This window comes from Athene noctua, chromosome 2, assembly GCF_965140245.1.
Source record: "Athene noctua chromosome 2, bAthNoc1.hap1.1, whole genome shotgun sequence".
Taxonomy (NCBI): domain Eukaryota; kingdom Metazoa; phylum Chordata; class Aves; order Strigiformes; family Strigidae; genus Athene; species Athene noctua.
The window spans coordinates 130,397,149-130,416,412 of NC_134038.1; the positions used below are offsets into that span (position 1 = coordinate 130,397,149).

The following is a 19,264-nucleotide window of genomic DNA, read 5'->3' on the forward strand; positions in this document are numbered from 1 at the left end:
AATCAGCTGAGAAGTTCTCATGGATTCCAGACGGTTTTAGATGACAGACTCCATGAATACATTCTAAGGTTGGGGACTTTCCAAAAGAGTTCAAATATTTTATTTTCAGTTTATTTATTTTAGTCTTTTCCACATTTTTAATCTTAATAATTGATATTATGCAATCAGAATAAAATTTTCTGGAATTAAGGTTCCACAGGGCTTCATAACAGATGGCAGAGTGCCTTGTTTTCCATGGTAATAATAATACAGAAAAGGGAATGCTTCTGTTCAAATTCCTTTCACCTCATACCTTACATTTTGCAATGGTCTCTGTCCTCTTAAAACTGTGTTCTGAGTATCTCCATAATGCTTTGGACATGAATTTGGAATAAAAAAATTAACAAGTTGCTTTACCATCCGATTCTTTAATAAACGTATGACATCTGGGTCTCTTCCTCCTGTTGATTTCTTTCTGCAGGTTATTCCCTTACTGACTGGGAAAAAAAGAATGTGCATTGTATCAAAATTATCTGGTACTTTTTCAGTACTGGGAGCTGAAATGACACCAACATTAATACTGTCCTAAATTCAAGGAAAAAATAGATTATTGAGATCATAATACAGAGCAAATAGAGAATACTAAAATACGCCTATCTAAAGGAAGAGAGTGAAAGCAGATCAGTTTAAAGAGAGGTAATAATACTTGTACCTTGTCTAGTTAGTGCAAGGTCTGAAAGCCCTCATTCCCTTCATCCTGCTTTAGAGCAATCTGTTATTTGATAATAGTTACAGCATTTTATCCTACAGTCAGCCAAGGGCAGCCGTTGTGCACTGAATGTCTAAAAGGAAGATTGATAGCAGGGCTATTGTTTGTTACTATGTGGGAGACTGATAGAGTGACCAGCTCTGAAACAATGTTGGGTATTTCAGATTAAAATAGTGTCTGTGCTGTCAGGGTGGTGGGAACAGGCTGATCTGACTTAGTCCTGACTAGGCTGCTCATGCTCGGTGAGTTTTCAGGGACCCTTCCCATGCTGTGTGCACTCAGAGGAGGAGGCTCAGCTCAGATGTTTTCCAGATTTGTAGAAGGACTGGAATGTGCAAGGGAGCACTACTTTTCCCTACTAGGTCTAATGCTCAAGTCCCTTTTCTGCATTAAAATGTTAAGGTAAAATGTTTTATAGCTCTTCTACATAGACTTGTGCCAAAATCCACTGAATCTGTTTAGGGGGACTTTCACCAGCTTGTGCTTTCTGAAAGGCTCCAGAGTGGGAGCACCTCTGCCTGACTCCTGACCTCCTGGTCAAGCAGTTGTCCTAGGCCATGCATTTGTCTTCAGGGACTGTGATGTTACTTCCTCTGCCCCTGTCTTTGGGTGACTAGAAGTCTCTAAGCTAATTTCAGTTTTTATTTATGAAAAAGAGGAACAGCCCTGATCCTTTTCTTCATGAAGAAATCTCCAGGGAAAGGACTCATGCACTAGATTTGAAAAAGATTGGCATCACTTTTTCTCTGAGATCTAATGGCATTTCACAATCCCCACTGAGAACTGTCCACAGGAGAACAAGCATAATTGTGATGCTCATCCAAATGATCAAGAAATGTCATATGCTATGTTTGCTCATCACAAACAGATTAGCTTTAATTTCCTAGTCTGGATGACAGCACAGGCTATTCAATATCATTTTTGGGTTGCTAATCCTCATAGTATCTATTTATTTATTTTTTCAATGTTATTGCCATGGAAACTGGCTAAATTGCAGGTCCAGATTTCATCTTTATTGTTCACTCACTTTCATTTTGATCTGCAGACATTCTTCAGGTTCCAGGAAGAGGCAAAGGAAAAATCACTATTGTTCCTTGAAACATGTAGTCACTCCCTGAGCTCTCTAGCCTATGTGAGTGTAGCCACTTACATTCTGTGTCTTTTAGGGTGAGAACTGAAACCTGAAGATCTGCTACCTGCAGCCTTGTTTTCTGCAATAACATTGCTCAGCCAAGCTTGAGAGGACAACACAACAAATTGCTTATCTATTTTTCAAGCCTTTGCAAGTGGTAACATAGTGTTGCAGAGAGAACAATTACCATTTGAAGCACAAATCTGGGAAATGTTTTGCAGATGCACTAAAACTGTTGAAAACGGGTGTAATCAGGAGTCACGGAGAATTGCTATTAAAAGTACGTATCAGTGTTAAGAATGGTGAAGTCTCTATGTCAGAATCCAGATAATGAAGTACTTAAGGGAAGAATGTGTCTCCACTACATGTATCGTCTGCATGTAACAAATGATGTACTGAATTGTAGGTGTTGCTATTCTCATATTTTGGGAATTTGAGTGCTGTCTTGAGTGTGTGAGAGCTCTAAATTTATTTTGTTTAGGTAGATGTGCCCTCTATTGTAACCTGGTCTGGATTCTTAGAGGTGGAATGTAGGGGCTGTACCTCTTTAGAGACCTGTTGGAACCTCTTGTTTTAATCAGATGATAATAGAGTTATTTCTGATGGAATAGTCTTTATCCCTTGGGAAATTTTGTAGGTTTGAAAGTGGAGGGGGGTGGGGGCAGGGGATGAAATGAGTTATTTATATTTTCTTTTAAGTGTTTGGAAAACCTGGATATGCATGTGTAAGTAGCCCCTAGGCAGCTATAAGATTAGAAACTGGCATTTACATAACAAGTCCTAATATATGCTACTGATTTGGGTGACATTACAAGAGTAATTTTCACACAGATAGCATTTTTAATGGAGTATCTATAATGCATTAGTCACTGATGCCTTTGCCTTCCATCAGGCATTCAAATCCTTATGTCCACTTTCCACTATACTTGAGCTACAGCCAAGTTATAAGGAAAAAATCTGTCTTTATTACTGTATTGTTTTGTCTCTGACCCTTTTGTAATACAGTTTTATTTTGGAGAAGTCTTCCTGTATCACTGTACAGTGTTTCATGCCAATACACATCACTATGTATCATAAAAAGTCAAGGGGCGTAAGTGCCTTACACTGCATGGGAAAGCACCTTCACATTACAATTCTTCATTCTTTTTGCGCGTACAGGGTGTTGAGACTGATTCTCTTTCACTGTGACATGGCAAAATGCAGCACAGGCCCTTGTCTGTCTCTTCAGAGAGTGAGTTAACATTGGTAATAGAATGGGTGACTTTACCAAGTACAGGAGGTAGCATAATTGTATGGCTTTAGGAGATCTATTTCTAACTGAATTCAGTAAGTTGTTAGTTTATGCGAGTGATTCATAGAGGCAGAGGTTTCTATTGTTGCAGAAAGGCTTGTGTAAATTGAACATGGCTGGTTTTACAGCTGGTTTTGGCTGAACCTGGTAATATTATGTTCTCTCTGTATCCTCAAAATTTGTATTCAGAATAAATGAGTGGAGTTTTTGAGTACTATCATTATCCAGCATGTCTGCAAGACTTGCTTGCTTCAGTGAAGGGACACTTTCCTTTGCTTTAGCCTCTGCTGGTGAGAGCAATGCATAATCTAGTGTTCATACCACAGGAAATGGTGCTCAGGAGCCACAATTGTGTTCCTGATTCTGTCATGTATTCCATCAGTTTTCTTGAATGTGAGATGTGGCTTCTTGGAGGAGGAAAAGTAAAGTAAAATCAAAGAGCCAGGGAATGAGTGGGCACTTTAAAATCTTGGCCTCAATATGTCAGTTTTGTGACTCCAGAAAGACTCTGTGAGTGTTTCAAAGTGTTTTAGAGATGGCAAGTTGCACTGCAATGCCAGGAACAATGTCTTCACTTCAGACCAAACCTCTGGAGCATTCGTGCATTTGGTGACAGTCCCATATGACAGTAGTCCATTAAGAGACTGTCATAGATCTGATTTCCCCAGGTGTATCATTCCCCTCTTCCCCAGAAATTGTCTCTGAGGAAAAGAAGAAGGATTTGTTTATTTGAACCAGATGCCCCCAGAATATGTCAGAGCTGGTGTCATGTGCCATTTGTTGGTATATGTGATGTTTGTGCCCAGGCCACTGTTTTACAGGATGGCTTACCATCAGTGTCAGAAGTGTGTGAAGGGCTAGACCTTCCATGGAGTTCATGGCAAGTGCTTAGTCCACTTTATCATAAAAACATTATAACAATAAACTGTGCCTGCAGAATTTACAGGTTATTGGGAATGCATCAACCATAGTTACAGAGTTAGAAATCATTCAGAAAAAAAAATGTTTCATTAACCAACATCTAAAAGGAAACCCAGATTCTTCCCTTTGTTTACCAATAATATGTAATTTTAATAAGTTTCCTGCCCTGTCACAGTTTGACATAAAAATCTTGTTTGACATGCTGTGGCTGTCCCTTGCACTTGGAGGTTGAATGTACTACATAGAGCATGTAACTAATGAGATGGGGTTTTGTTCATCCTTTCAGTTAATTCTGTGTGTTCTTTTTCCCTCCCCCCTCTTTGTGCTGCACGGCTGATTACCACCCTAGGACCTTGCAATGGGACACAGACCCCTCAGTGCTGCAGCTCCAGTCTGACTCTGAACTTGGGTATATGTCAGCTCTTTTTGTTATTAATTTATAATTTCTTTGCAAGAATTATGTTGAAAATGCTTCCCAGCTGAGCTGGTTTTATGTGATTTTCGTTTGCTTTGTCGACTCAAAAAGGCCATAATTTAAGTTTCCTTTTTTTAGTTTCATCAATAAGAAGCTTCAGCAAAGCCATCTTTGTGGAAAAAAACCAACTATTTAAAGAAGCTCATGAAAAGATAAGCTGCTGTTTCTGTTGCCCGAAACACAATACAAATAACTATTTCATTACAGATGAAATGTTATTATTGTGGCACTTAAATGTGCATGTACAGTTACATTAGCCTTGTTTGTACCTGTTGATTCAGAGTTTTCTCTCTGAATCATTTGCAAGGTACTTTTTCCCCTCCTTCCTGTCTGCCATAGTTAGGCTGTTTCCACATGCAGTAACAACTTCCCCTTTTTTCTTTCCTTAGGAGTTGTATGTGTGCTTACAATTATGCACTTAAGTATTATCATAGTACAAGAGTAAATGTCATCTTAGTTGAGTTCAGAACAATCAAGCATTTTTTAAATTGTACTAGAGCTAAAACCAGCATTTTCTAGTTTAGGATGGAATATTAAGGCCAGGCTGGACAGGGCTTTGAGCAACCTGGCCTGGTGGAAGGTGTCTCTGCCCATGGCGGGTGGGTTGGAACTAGATGATCTTTAAGATCTCTTCCAGCCTAAACCATGCCATGATTCTATGATTCTCTGCCCCAAGCATCTGAAAATAGTAGTTAATTTAAGTAATTTAGAAATGCCTACCTGCAGAGATATTTAGGATAAACTGTTCCTCTATAAAGGATAGGTAGCAGTTCTTGAGTTCTTGAGCCATAGGCAAAATCAAATCTCTATGTTGCTCTACATATAAATTTATAGGCTTGCCTGTCTGAGTCTCCAGGCAAGTGTCATGCTTTTACTAGTTCATGTGAAATTAATTCACCATTCTATAAGAAAAACAACAATTTCCTTTTAACTACTGATTGACAGTGCTCCCAGCTGCAGTTAGGTATGTTAGGGCTATTCACCAGGAAAGATCAGAAGGAGTGGAAAGTATCCAGAGAGCTTTCTAAACAGGGTCTCTCTATGTCCAGAACTGCTAGGATTATTTATAATTTCCACCTGAGTACGGCTTCAAGTAGATCCAGGTTCTACAACATTACATGGACTGTACCAAAAGGGTAGTTTTTTGAGCTGTTTTAATATACAGAAACCTTTTGGAAATCTCAGCAGGCATTTTCTAGAAATTTGTATTAAAAGATTAGCATTCCCAGGAGCAAGGTTCCTCAAACGGCTATGCAAGGCAAATTCCTTTATTGGACTCGCGAAAAGATAACTGTGAATATAGCCACAAGCCTTCAATGTTTTATGAGTGGTCAGTGCAAAGACAGGAATGCACACCAAACACAGATACACTATGTGATGGAAGTCTCGCCTCTTTTGAAAGAAAACTGTCTTCAAACCCAAGGCTGAGTTAGAGAGAGGACCAGTCAGCAATTAAATGATGTGTAGCAAAACACTTCTAGCAGGTATATCTTTCTTCTCACGCCTACAGACAGAGGAATCAATTTTAATGGATGGACTTCAGTTACTGTCCTACTGACATCCTATAGGCAGTTTTGAAAGGAATATTTTAAAGCTTATGTGCTCTCTAAGATGAATATTCAGCAAAGTGGAAATGATAAGAATTATCTGTTGAAAAATGGGGATGAGAAAGTGATAAACAGTTTAGCAGTGCCCTAAAAACAACTAGAGACTGGAATATTACAGTCCGTATTTGGTAGAGTCCAGATACTGAAAGAATGCTCCAGTTGTCCCTAAGTGCTTGGGACCAAGCCAATTTTAATTACACAAGAAGCATTACAGGTTGCTTAACAGGGACAAAAAAGAATTAAGAGACCACATTCCTTCAGATAACAAAAAACCTCCCTGACTTCAGCAGTAACTACCAGGATATGGGTGACACTAGACATTTTTAAAAGCACCAGCAATTCCTGAATTAGAAATTATTTAGGTGAAAAATTCCACGCATTCTCTCAGCACTGTGCTCTGGGATGTAGCTTACTTCTTGGTTAGCAGTCTACAAAGAGGTTAACCCAACTGGCGATTAAATCCAGATCTCCATTAGGATTGATGTTCCCCATCCTTGGGCAGTGGAGGGATATGGAGTGACGTCATGTAAAACTGTTGTTAGAATTAGATGAGGTTCTAATTAGGCCCAGTTTAGACACATAATTAGAGATTATACTTAACCCAAGACCACTGTCAAGAAGCTCTTTTAATGCAGGAGGCTTAAGAATCTCAGTAAATGGAACCAGTAGCGTGGGGCAGCAGGGGACTGATTATATAGCAAAGTCTAACTGACCAAGTAGGCAACAGAGATTGTAACTCTGGTGCTGAAGAAGGGAAAAGCACATGAAATTCTGCTGGGGTGATACATTTATTAAAGCTTGAATTTACACCACCTCTCAATTAAAGAAGGTACAAAAATGTAATGCTGCTAAAACTTTCATTAGCTGAAGTATATCACAAGCTGTAGAACATTTTCTGCCCCCAGTAACTGTGTAGAAGTTTTTCTGTAGGATTTTCAGACAATTGTAGTTTTTGTTCGTATTGGCTGTCACAGATGTTGTAAGGAGGGAGACTTGTTGATTTTTTCTCTTTGAAAAGAAGAAAGACTCTGAGCTGTAACAACTATTTCTGCTCTAGTGGTTTGTTACGTGATATTGCTGATTCATACTGATTATCTGCTGAATCTAATTGCATTCACCTTAATAATAACCCATCCAGTAAGATAGATCAGAAAAATATGTAGCTGATATAGCATTAATCAGCTGAAGAGTTCAGTAGGTGTCATCCAATGATGACAATTTCCTTTTGAGACTCCCATTTCCTATCAGACATCAATCTTAATTGAATATCTAAACTATTGTAAATGAATTAGATCAACCCCCCTTTAACCTCTGTTCTTCTGGCAATCTGGAAAATGGAGATGATATGGATAATGTGTATGAATTTTCTGCTTTTCCAAATTGCTATCTCTAATGACATGGCAGTTCCAAAACATCATGTTCATGAATTTATTTCCAATAAATGTATAAGTGTGCTTGCACTTGTTGATCTAGGCCTATTTAGTTGATTTGTTTATTATGTGCATATTATTTTCTCTGCTGAAAGCTGGCATTTTTTCCAGTAAAACACGTGCAAGTAACTGTTTGCTTATTCTTCCCTCCTACAGATAGTCAAATAATATTCAGGAAATAAATTGATTCCCCACCACCACTGCTGAGTGAATTGTGTATGACTAAAAGTGTTCATGACCACATTCAGCTGTGTCTCTTCTTTTTCTCTTAGCCACTTACAGTTAATTGGCTTTTCTGATTTATTTCATATGGTTTATTTAAAGTAAGGGAAGTAGTAGAAAAAGGCAGCTATACTTGCCCTATTCCAGCTCTGTCTTGGAGCTCCCCTCCAACCCTTGCATAAACCTACATCAATTCCACTACTAATGAATCCTGTGGAATGGAGAATCTCCTTCTTTATGGAAATTACCCACCTTGCCAATTAAAACCTCTATTATTGTTCTCAGTTCAATATCTGACAGTCCTAATCCAGCTTGGTTTACAGCCACTGTGCCGTTTCTACTCTTGGGTATCTCAGGCTGAGGATTAACTCTTTTGAGCAGGAAGAACACTATAGTAATGATGGCACAAGAGAGAATTTTGTTGCATGTTATGAGGGGCACAGGCAGGTCATTTCTCTCTCCCATTTACAGTCCCTCTCAGCAGCATGATCTGGAGTTTCAGTAACTACTTTATTATGGCAAATGGTTCCCAGGTTAATTCTCTTCACTGCAATTAGGTACTTCTCATGCATAGTGTATTGTGTTTCATCTTAGCAAACACTGAAGTATTTTTTAAATCCTGTTCATAAAAGCAAACACTCTTGTTCCTGCTACTGATTTACATTTAACATGACTAATCTTTTGATGTCATGTATTTCATCTTAGACGCAGACTGCACAAACTAGGGGTGTCAAAGATTACCCAGGTTGATTTCTTACCTCGGGAGGTGGTATCATACTCCAAGGAGACACAGACACCTCTTGCCACGCATCAATCTGAAGGTAAGACATTTTTTTCAAAAAACATTTTCACAGAAAATAAGTATTTGAGTAAGAGTTAAAGAATGTGAGAAAAATAATAGTAAATCATAACATAGCTACTTACCACGTATTTTCCTAAACCAGGTATTGTTTGTGTGATTAATGGCTGTTCTGGTGAGAATAATTATAATAATGACTTTAAACTCGGGTGGAACAAAACTACTTCTGCCTTACAATGGGTTGTGCTTAGATAGCAGTGAGAACATATTTTCAAATAAATCATTATGAATATAATTAAAATAGTGCTTTATTCCATTTTTCTTGCTTTCTCAAGGAAGTTATTCATACCATGCTTTGTAAAGAGGCAGTCATGGAAAGTTGCCCTGATATTTGGTCACTGTAATTGTGTCCCCCTCCACGAAGTGAATCTTGGAAGAAATTACAGTTTAGCTCCATGTGCTGAAACAGGAGGCTTACATACTTTGATGTGGACAGTCCTGCTTTCTCTCTGCTGTATTATCTGTACTCATGGAGCTGTTCCTTAGCCATTTGGATTTCCTGTTGATAAGTAAATACGTGGAGTAGTTAGTAGGGGAGTGCTGATCTATCGGTTCCTTAGACTACACACTTGCCAGTGTTGTACTGCAGAGCACTGATTGCAGGTCAGTTGAAACCATTTAAACTGAGTGTAAAACTGTACATTAGCCTGATGTAATTTACACAGTATTACAAAGCAGGTGGAAGAAGAAAAACTGAAGACAGTCTTGACTGTAATTTTTGCTATTAACAATGAAGGATCAAGAAAAGTTCAACAATTGGGTGCTTTTCTGCAGTAGATAGTGTAGGACTTCACCAGACTCCATACAGAAGAAGATTCAAGTAGGTTGCAAAAGGTCTGCGAGTAAATCTAAGTGTAAGTTACTGTCAGGGAAGATACAGTGATAAACATAGCCAGCTTCTTTTTCTGCAACTGGGTTACCAGGTCTGCCTTTAAGAAACTAGAAATGAAAGCTGCTGAGCTAGATTCTCAGATTCTACTTTCCCAGACCACAAGTTTACCCTAGTAATCTGTTGTCTGATACAGTGCCTAGAAGCATAAACACTCCTGTTGCTTGGATGCTGCTTCTTGAGCAGCATGTCCTGACAGCTCTACCTTCTCAGAGAGGCTGCCTCAGAAGCCTCCCTAGTTCAATCCAGCTCATCTCTGCTCAGTTCAATCCAGCTCATCTCTCTGAGGGCTGCTGAAGCCTCAAGCAGATGGCGTTTGTCCCTGAGGCCTTGCCTTCCTGGTTTGAGACCATTGGGTGCTCAGCCCTGGGGGGCTATCATGGAGTCATTGTTAGATCAGATGGAGAGGATGTCCTTCCTCCCTGACACAGGGCCTTTATCCAGTGCAAGAGCCTATGGATATGGGGAGTTGAAGACATGGCTTTGATGTGTTTACCTCTCTCAGGCCTGCAGCTCTAGCACTTGTTAGCTGCCATGCCAACTTCTCTTGAGGAAGCAACTTCTTCCAATAAGATCTTCTTGCTTGTTTTCCAAGGAGCTCTTCAACTAGTACAAAATCTTTTTTTGCGGTAGACAAGAGGACAATCTCCTATCCTTCAAGGAAAAAAAAACCCAAGTGTGCTGCTGTGAGGCCTGGCAGTCAGGACAGCAAACACAGAGGGCAATGTGGCTTTTCTTGGTTCTCCCACACAGAGAAAGCTCTTGTTCCTCACTTGTATGAAAGAAGATAAGTGCAAATATAAAAAGTCCTGGCTTTTAAACTGCTTAGGCCAAACCTGTGATAGGAAGGGTCAAATGGTGGTAAGTGGTTTTGTTGACTGGATTAATTAACTTTCATATGCTCTGTGTCATCATAGTCAAGGAAAAAACATCTGCAGAAGTGAAGTTTTAATATCACCCAATCACTTCCCTCAGATATGGGGAGGAGAGAAAGTTTAACTTATATTTCATTTCCAATCTGCTGCTAGGGAATTCTCTGCACATAACTTGGACATGAATATGGCCCTGCGTCAGTAATGGAGAGTCAAGAAAGTTTGGTTATTCCACTGAAATGGTATTTAACTGGAAACTCTTTAGGGGGCAAATAAGCTCTGTGATTTTCGTCTCCCAGGTCTGATGGAAATGACTTCTCAGGTTTTCAGCCTCCCAACCCTTTTTGTGAATGCTGAGCCCTTCATACTGTCACTCTAAACATTAACGGCAAACAGAGGGGAATTCCTCAGGGCAGCAGTTTCAAGGAGAAGTCTCTATACTATTCCTGTGAATTCATGTGATAAAATATAGCCATTATCTTTTTCCAGAGAAATTGTTCGGTCGTTACTATGGTTAAGTGGTCTGTTATTCAGTATCTGAAGCCTTAGAGTTTGAGAAAAGAAGAAACCCCTTACTTATTAGGTGAGTCTGACTTCAGCTTTCAGGATTCACTCTTTCACTGTCTGCCTTGGACACTGGAAATGTCAAAATGCAGAATTTTAGTATGAGATTGTCACACACTCGCTTCTAGTTTGGAAGACAACTAATGAAGGGTATAGCCAGTTGGAAAGATCTTTCCTGTACGATTAAGCAACCAAAAGAGGACTTTGAGTCCATTCAAAGTTCTACAGCTTTTTTGAAATGTCAATATCAGGTTTTCTGCACCTGATAGGTGCTTCCCTAGCAAGCAAGGAAGAAACTCTGAGGTACCTTAGACCTACTGCTGTTGTGGAGCTCAGTAGATGTAGGCCTTTCTGGTAATGGCTATTCCCCACCAAATCTTATAAAAATGGTAAAAGAAAGAATCATTGTGGTAAGTACAGTGTGGTGCCAGAGAGCCAGATGCTATGAGCACTGAAGTCTCAGCTTGTCAGCTGCTAATTTTAGAAAAAATAATGTGGCATTATTCTTCACTCTATAAAAACAGATTAACTCCTCTTTTCGGAACAGGTAATTCACTTTATTTCAGAGGAATAATGACATGTCATTTCCCCCACCCACTCTGTTATTTAGGGAGATGTGTATATGCATCATTCAACTCTTTGATCACAAGTACCTAATTCCTTTGCTTTATTTAGGTCACAGTAAGCTAGAGCCTTTTCTTTTCTTTCTTGTAGGATGACTTTAAAAACACGCAGATCTTGGCTCCAGAGAAAAAAAAGTGCTCTTTACTTTTCCCCTCCTCCTATAAATGGACTTGAATTTAGGTATTCATAGGCATTGAGAGACTTTTCACTTGTTCTGCTTTTTCCATTCTGGAGTTGATTAAGACCTAGACTATGCCAAATGTATTCTGAGAGGTCTCTGGGACACATTCCTTCACGGTACAGAGACTCTCACTGCCCCAGAATGGCAGCCTCCATGTAGCCTTCAATGCATGGGCTGTCCAAGGCACTGCAGAACTGCCCTTTGCTGAAGAGATACCCAGGAGAAAGCAGCAACAGAAAAGCTATGGCCTGACCTCTGCCCAGGATGAATCCCTCACTGCTATACAGTGGTGGAAGGAGGTCTGTATGTCTGTCTGCAAGCTACCTTTTCAGGTAGGAAAACAGCCTGCACATTCAAGCTTTGCTGGGTGCCTGCCTCAGCTCTGACCTACTGTTCTCCTGCTCTCCAATGGGCCAGGAGGTAAAATTTCAGTGATGAAAACACTGTCCCTGCATTAAGAAGGGAGATAATCCTCTGATCTGGCTCCCCTCAAAAACAGGGGGGCAGCAAGGAGGTGAAGGTCTGTGAGCTCTCAGGCTTTGCTGGCCAGTGTCAGGAATGTTTTTATTCCTCTTTCATGAAGTAGAATAGAATGAGATGTTCTCACTTTTCTGTCTTGCCAGACTGTCACTGAAAATAGGTTAGTCTGAAATGCATTTCTGAGAAAGTAGATCCCATATACAGGGGAGTATGATCTGACTTTCTAGGACAATGGAGGTCCTATGTACTTCACCTATTTATTGTCTTCAACAGATGGTTGTTTGTGTGGGGAAAACACTCACCTCCTGAGCAGGATAACCTCATCCTACATCACGAATGTTTGCCCAGTTCTGGCAAAGAATGCAATTCAGGCCCATGCTCCATCTGTTTATCTGCTGTATTCAAACACTGAGGATATTTTGGCCATTAGGGAACAAAATAAAATAAGGTCTCTACTCCATTTGGAAGTAGACTGGAATGAAGTGGCAAAACAGAGGTGAAACTCCAGAGGCTGGGTTGGCTTTTGCATCTCTCTGACAGTGTAATTCTCTGAAACAATGTTCCCCAAAGTTATCCTTTTGAAAGCACTGAGGAAGGAGAGGGGAATTCTGCTCACAGTCTAAGGTTCATGAAACAGAGACGCATGAGTTTAGGTATCTGTGTGTGATACCAAATATGAGTGATGATTATAGGGTGAACCAAAACTCTCTCTAGGTACCATTGATGGCATTGACTAATTTTTCATTGACTAGCTTGGTAGCAGAGCACTTCATGTAAGCATATTAATGTAGGGTTTCTTATTATTGAGTAAACTGTGTATGGGTATACAATGGAAGATTGGCGAGTAAAATTGTAAACATGCTCAAGTGACTTGCAGCTGGGGTGCCAAAAACCATATATATCCCACTAATTGTTGCTTAGCTCTGTGTGCTTGACAGGTAGAATGTCTACTCTTAGATAACATAGGCCTGTGAGAAACTCAGAGGCACCCTATCCTTGAGATTCCTGCCCTGCTGTGGGAAAGATCAAAGCACAGTGGAAAACTATGCCTGCAAAAATCCTGGATATATACAGGCAAAAGCAACAGGCCCAAGATCTTTTCTTTTTCCTTCTTTCCCTTACTATCCAGGACTGAGCTTCGCAGTGCCTGCATCGCCACTTGCATGCCTCTGCCCAGGTGTTGCTGCAGAGATCCCTTGAGTCATGAGATAAGAGAAATAAATTTACTCTTTGCATTTCATCCATGATTTTGTGGCTGTTCCTGCATCCTGCCTGTGCCAGCTCACACACTGCATATGACTAGAAGTGTCACACACTGACACTGTGTGAGGATTGTGTCCTCCTTTGAGTTTTGGTAATCGGGTGACAAGTTATCTGTGAGTAAGACTGACAGGACCCAATGCTGTGAAAACAAGTCAGGCCTCTGGAAATTTCATGATAAAATCCATAGACAAAGTTATTTTTATTTTGATAGTTAGAGGCTGAGATTTCCAGGTTTAGTCAGTGTGGCGCTCTGGCTGTGTCTATCCCATAAGATAATGTGTAGCAGGCATCTACAGCAAATTTTGCATCAGGCCTGCTATGCCTTTCTGTTTCTGACTGCAGCTCAGCTCTAGTTTTGTGAATGCATGCTGTACTTAAGAAAACCCAGTCTCAGAACTAAGCAAGATCGTACTTGAGCTTTCCCATGCCCAATATGTCTAAAGCTGATGGATCAGAAGCTGGGGGTTAAACTAAAGAGCTTACTTTGGCTTTTTCCTCCCAGAGAATCTTACAGCTCAGCTCCAGTCTGAAGAGGACAAGTGTGAAGAATAGCTTTGAACCCTCTCATTTAATGAGAAATGCAGATGCATATTTGTGCATCACCATGCATGCAACATATGTGTCAGGATAAATGAAAATGTATGATGGAAAGGCATTGGACATAATTGGGGGGGAAAGCAGAGACCCTCTGTTGTAAACAAATGGTGGTGTTGGAAAGCAGACCAGAACTGGGATGGAAATCACTATTAAAAAGAGGAGGCAACTTAAAGAGGAATCAGTGATAAAGCAGAAGTTCTGGATTAAACATTAGTTTAAAATTTAGTATTAACATTAGATAAGCTAAAAAAATTAGTTTAAACATTAGTATTAGTGCTAATGAACACTAATTTTGTAAGAAATATTATGGTCTCTCCTAGGCTGTATCATGTGTCACTGAATGTTTTTAGTTAGCTATAAAAATCTAGTTTGCCTTTTCTTCCCAAACCTCAGTCCATCAGAGTCATACTGTGGATCTAAATAGCTGGCATAAACACTCTTAATTCAAGACCGCTTTGTTTGATTAAAGCAACAAAGCTTATTTTGTACTGTTGTACCAGACTGTACAAGATTGGATGAGACTAGAACAAAGCGGAGCAAAGATTTGAGGCATTGCACTGTATAACAGTCTTTCAACAATTCCCCTTTATGCCTGTCACAACTGCATCCCCTTTTCTAAATAACAAGATTTCAAATGTGTAATATTTATTTATTTTGATTTAAATTGGGCATAAAAGTCTTTCAAAGGCATTCATGCAGCTCCCCCTGGTGGGGAAGAGAGGTACCAACGCGTTGTGCCTAGGGGATGCTGAAGGTAAGGGAGGGACGCTGGTGTGACCTGCAGAAAAAAGCTCCCCTGATCTTCTCTGAGACAAGAATTATACTTGATAGAAGATGCTTGAGTTGCATGACTGAAAAGCTGTGTGAATGTAAGTGCTGATGAAAGAAGTATGAGAAGAGACCAGGCTATTATACAAAAAGTTTGAAAAAAAGAAAAGGATATTATCCAGAAATAAATAAATTTTTAAAAAGTCTTAAAAATTCAGTTATAGTATTATGACAAAAATCCAGGGGAATAATACAGTAATAAAACCAGCTACAATCTCTTGTTCTTTCCAATCCCTTCTTGAAGTACAATTAGTAAAGTACAGTTTGTTAAAATACATACTCTCCAACACAGCCATATCAGGCAGGTTTCAGGTGTGGTGGGTTTGTATTGCATTCCTAGCAAGCTACAGACATTAGATGTATACCACTAAAGTCTTTCTTCATCAGCTGGCTCATGATAATTTTATGTAGTACTGAATTAGAATAAGGGCTTGACTCTGGAAGATGTATGTCTGTGGTTTTTGTTGTGCAGAGTAATGTATTTGACACTGACAAGAGTTTCTTATGGGTGGAAGAATGAAGAGGCTGCAGTCTGTGGTCATGTAGAGTTTGGTGTCTGAGAGCATGAGGAGACATCAAATGTCTAATCTCCTGAAATATGTAGCACACGTGGGCTAAAATGGGAGTTCTGTAAGACAGTCCCACTCCATTTCGAAAAGGTGGCCTGCTACATCCACAGTCTACTGGTATATTTATCAGTGATCACTGCTGCAGTATTTGTGTCCGTTCCCCATGTCTCCTCCCAGGTCTTCTCTAAAGACTTCTGGAGAATGGTTTTTCTTATATTCAAGAGGGTTTACAGATAGCTTTCAGCAGAGAGCCCTCTTAATGCTAAACTGTTTTGAACAGGCAGATCTGAGAATTTATTAAGCATCAGTAAGTCTCTGGGAATTATCTACTAAGAACTGACTTAACAGAGGGAAGATTGGCCTGCAAGACACAGTAGGAGGTCTGCAGAAGGAAAACTCTTTAGAGATATTTGACTTTGTCCCTGATAATTTCATTACACAGGGACAGAGTAATTTGATTCTTTGCAGCTCTTTCACAATCTTAAAATCTTGGGAAGATCTCCTGAAAACCAGGCTGTCATTTGTGGGAGTTGCCTGCTCCAAAGTGGCCCGGGCCTTCTGCAGACCCTGGTTTCGCTTGCATGAGATACCTGTGCATTGAATGTAAGACCAGGAAACATGTCTAATAATTCTTTACAAGGTTGGGAGGAGAACAACAGACTTACTACAGCTGCGCCTACACTTTCTCTAAACCATTTAGGCTCCAGAAGATGAGGAACAAACCAGAAAGGTTAACTGCCTTCTCAGTGAAATGAGGAACCAATTTTTAGGCTGTGACTGCCTCGGAGGGGACTGTTGTGCAACTGTCATTCTGTGCATGGAAAGAATACTGCTTTAAAGCCTCTGCAGACAACATGGAGAAGGACCATGCTCTCCCTCATGTCCTTGCAGATCCTGCTTGATCGTAATGGATGATCCTTGCTCTACGCTTTTGAGGAAGTGGATCCCATCCTCCCCCAAGAGATGGGAGGCCACCGTATCCTAGAATAAAACAAAAAATGTTGTAGTCAGCTGCCTTATGTAGAACCCAACCTGCTCCTTTAGTTGCAGTAGGAAATGCATAATTGAATGAGATCCTGGTACATCTGGCGTCACTTGGTGGAAAACAAGTGCTCTGATGTTAGCGGCCCTGACCTCAAACTCCTGTAACTAGCTGCAAGTCATCTCACAGTGCCTTTGACCCATCTTTGTGTCCTGACATCTGAAACTAGCAGTGATCCGTGAATTTAGAGAAAAGCCTTGTAACAGCTGTATGCAAATTGAATCCTTTGTTGACTGGAAATGAAAACCTTCCTCTAAGTCTTTCCTCTCTGGAAAAGATCCTGGCCATGTTTTACACATGAACAACTGCCACATCGAGCTGATTTGTAACGTGTTCCCCTCAAGCATCCAAACATTTCTAAACTTATTTGCAAATATATGACTATCAGAATGTTACAATTGCACTTTAACATGAGAACAAGAGGAAGCTATCCCACCGATGAACAGCACCATGATTTCCCTGGTCAACAATCAGTGAAAAGACAGTGGCCAATTTCTCTTAATTTGCCATTTTCACATGTTCCTAGTTCTTACTTTACCATATATATCATTTCAGTAGTATTTGAATATACTTTAAATTAACAGTGTGTTGTACGTATTACAATGATCAAATTAGAAGTTGTAGATATGAAAATGTAAAAAGGGAGAAAGTTGGGTTAACAGTGCTTCCAACAGAACAATGAAGACACAGCTTTTTGTTTTCTTGAGAAACAAAGCGTGCTTTTTCCTACCATCCTTTTAATTCCTTCTTTAGCCTAATGGATGATGCCTATTCAGTATATACAAGAAAACTAATACTCAGCATCTTCTATTGCGTGTTTAGTAACCTTTTGCAAACTCTGGCTTTGTAATATGGACCAATCTCCACTGGAATTAAAGACAAGATTAAGAAAAATGTGCATTGCAGAAGTAGCAGTTATTAATCCTCAGTGCTCTAATTAGCACTTAATCTTTCTAATCCTGTAAGTAGTACAAAATCAGGGCTGAAATAGACACAGGCCATAATGTGGAAAGCCCTTCATTAGTAGTGTTAAAAATATGTACATGAAAAAAACCACTGCTCTGTTACTTAACACTTCTTGATTTGTTTCTTGGCCCTTGCAACTCAAAGAAAGGAAAAAGATTCACGTGCCAAAATCCCCTCCTCTGTTTTAACGGATGCTTCTAATGTACCAGGTCAAAAATTATGCAGCTGAAAATTCTGTTCGTTGCCTCTCTATCTTCAGTTCTATAGCTGAGCCACAGCTTAAGAAGCTGGCCAATTGTGTCCCTCTATAGTCTCCTTTAATTGGCTCATTTCCATAGGAGAGGCCACCTGCCTTGGATAGAGTGTCAGCTGCTTGCCCTCAGACTAACTGGAGAGGGAGCCAAGTGGCTGGGCTGGGTAGAATGGAGAGGGTTTGCCACACCCCACGTTATTACCCGGAAAGATGAATGGGGATGCACCCCAAGCTGGGTCTTTGTTCACCAAGTGTGTCTTCACAGCCTGACCCGAGCACCTGGGCAGAGCCCTCCAATGGCAACCCTGGGCCCCCCTTTTCCCTCCCAAGAACCACTCCCAAGGTTGTGTAAAGCTGTATTTATTATAATGACGAATTGTAGCTCTCATCTGAAGCACTTGAGAATCCCTCCTTCAAAAACAGTAGTAGCTGGATCATTTCCAGAGAACGCTTTTGCTTGCTCACACACACTAAGAGTTACTATGAAAATTGAAGAAAGGATCTGGATGAAGAAACTTTTAATGAAATGGATATGTCAGTGAAGTAAAAGTCTCAGCGTGAATTCCCACTGGCCACTATTAATAGAAGATGGAATTCTCTTTTGCTGAAATACAATAGACTGTCTCCACAAATCATGTCACTTTTCAACCAGACCCTGGCTGCCACTTGCCCATCTATCTTATTTTAAATAAACTTAACGTAAATTCACTCTGAGCCACAGTTAATTTAGATGTATGTCCTAGCCATAAACCTCCAAAACATTGCTTGCTCTTCCTGCGAGTTAATGCCCTACTTAAGACCCACAGGAAGTGAGAATATAATAATTATTTTTCTAAAATGTGCTGCACTCAGGCCATGAAGCTTCACACTTATTTTAAGTCTCTAATTGCATGTTGTTGCTGTGGATACGCTTTTCACTTTTTTTTTTTCCTCACCCCACTTGCCTTGTAAAGTTTGCCACATCAGAGCTCAAAATGGGTCCAGCTCCTCTAAGTTTGGCACAAGCAGATCCCTGCACTTATGAATAGCCTCACTGGTCTCAGTAGCAGCTCCTGGGATTTTAGGACTCTTTCAGATCTCACTACTCGGTTTGGAGCTGAACTTTTTCTGAAGGTCTGGCACCAACTGTGGAGAATTTTTGAAATTTTATCCCTTAATCGTGGTTGTTTCATATTTTCTTTCTTGTCATCTCCACCCAGACATTCAGGTCTTATTCTCCCTCTCCTAGGCACCAGTTACTCAGCAACAACATGCTCAAAACAACCACTCATCTGCTATGAAACACAAAAAGCACTGAAGATTTTGCCTGTGACTGTGACACACTCTTTATGTGCTTTGCTGCATCACAGATAATGTGCAGGCTCAAACGAATCTTCCAGAGTGGAGTCTCAAAATTACCTATTGTCTTCATAAATGGAAGCTGGGGAACATTACATTGTGGTGGGTTGACT

At 40.1% G+C, this 19,264-nt stretch overlaps 1 protein-coding gene across 10 annotated transcripts in view; it reads left to right on the forward strand.

The window, feature by feature from the left end:
- DYNC1I1 (dynein cytoplasmic 1 intermediate chain 1) overlaps positions 1-19,264 on the forward strand; it is a 198,393-nt gene that overhangs the window by 37,033 nt on the left and 142,096 nt on the right. For 7 of the 10 annotated variants that reach the window (XM_074897999.1, XM_074898005.1, XM_074898003.1 and 4 more), the window contains 2 exons: positions 4,442-4,501; positions 8,532-8,647. In XM_074897999.1, coding sequence (XP_074754100.1) covers positions 4,442-4,501; positions 8,532-8,647 — 176 coding nt within the window. The remainder of the gene's footprint in view (positions 1-4,441; positions 4,502-8,531; positions 8,648-19,264) is intronic. The other 3 variants (XM_074898004.1, XM_074898007.1, XM_074898009.1) reach the window with 1 other exon arrangement.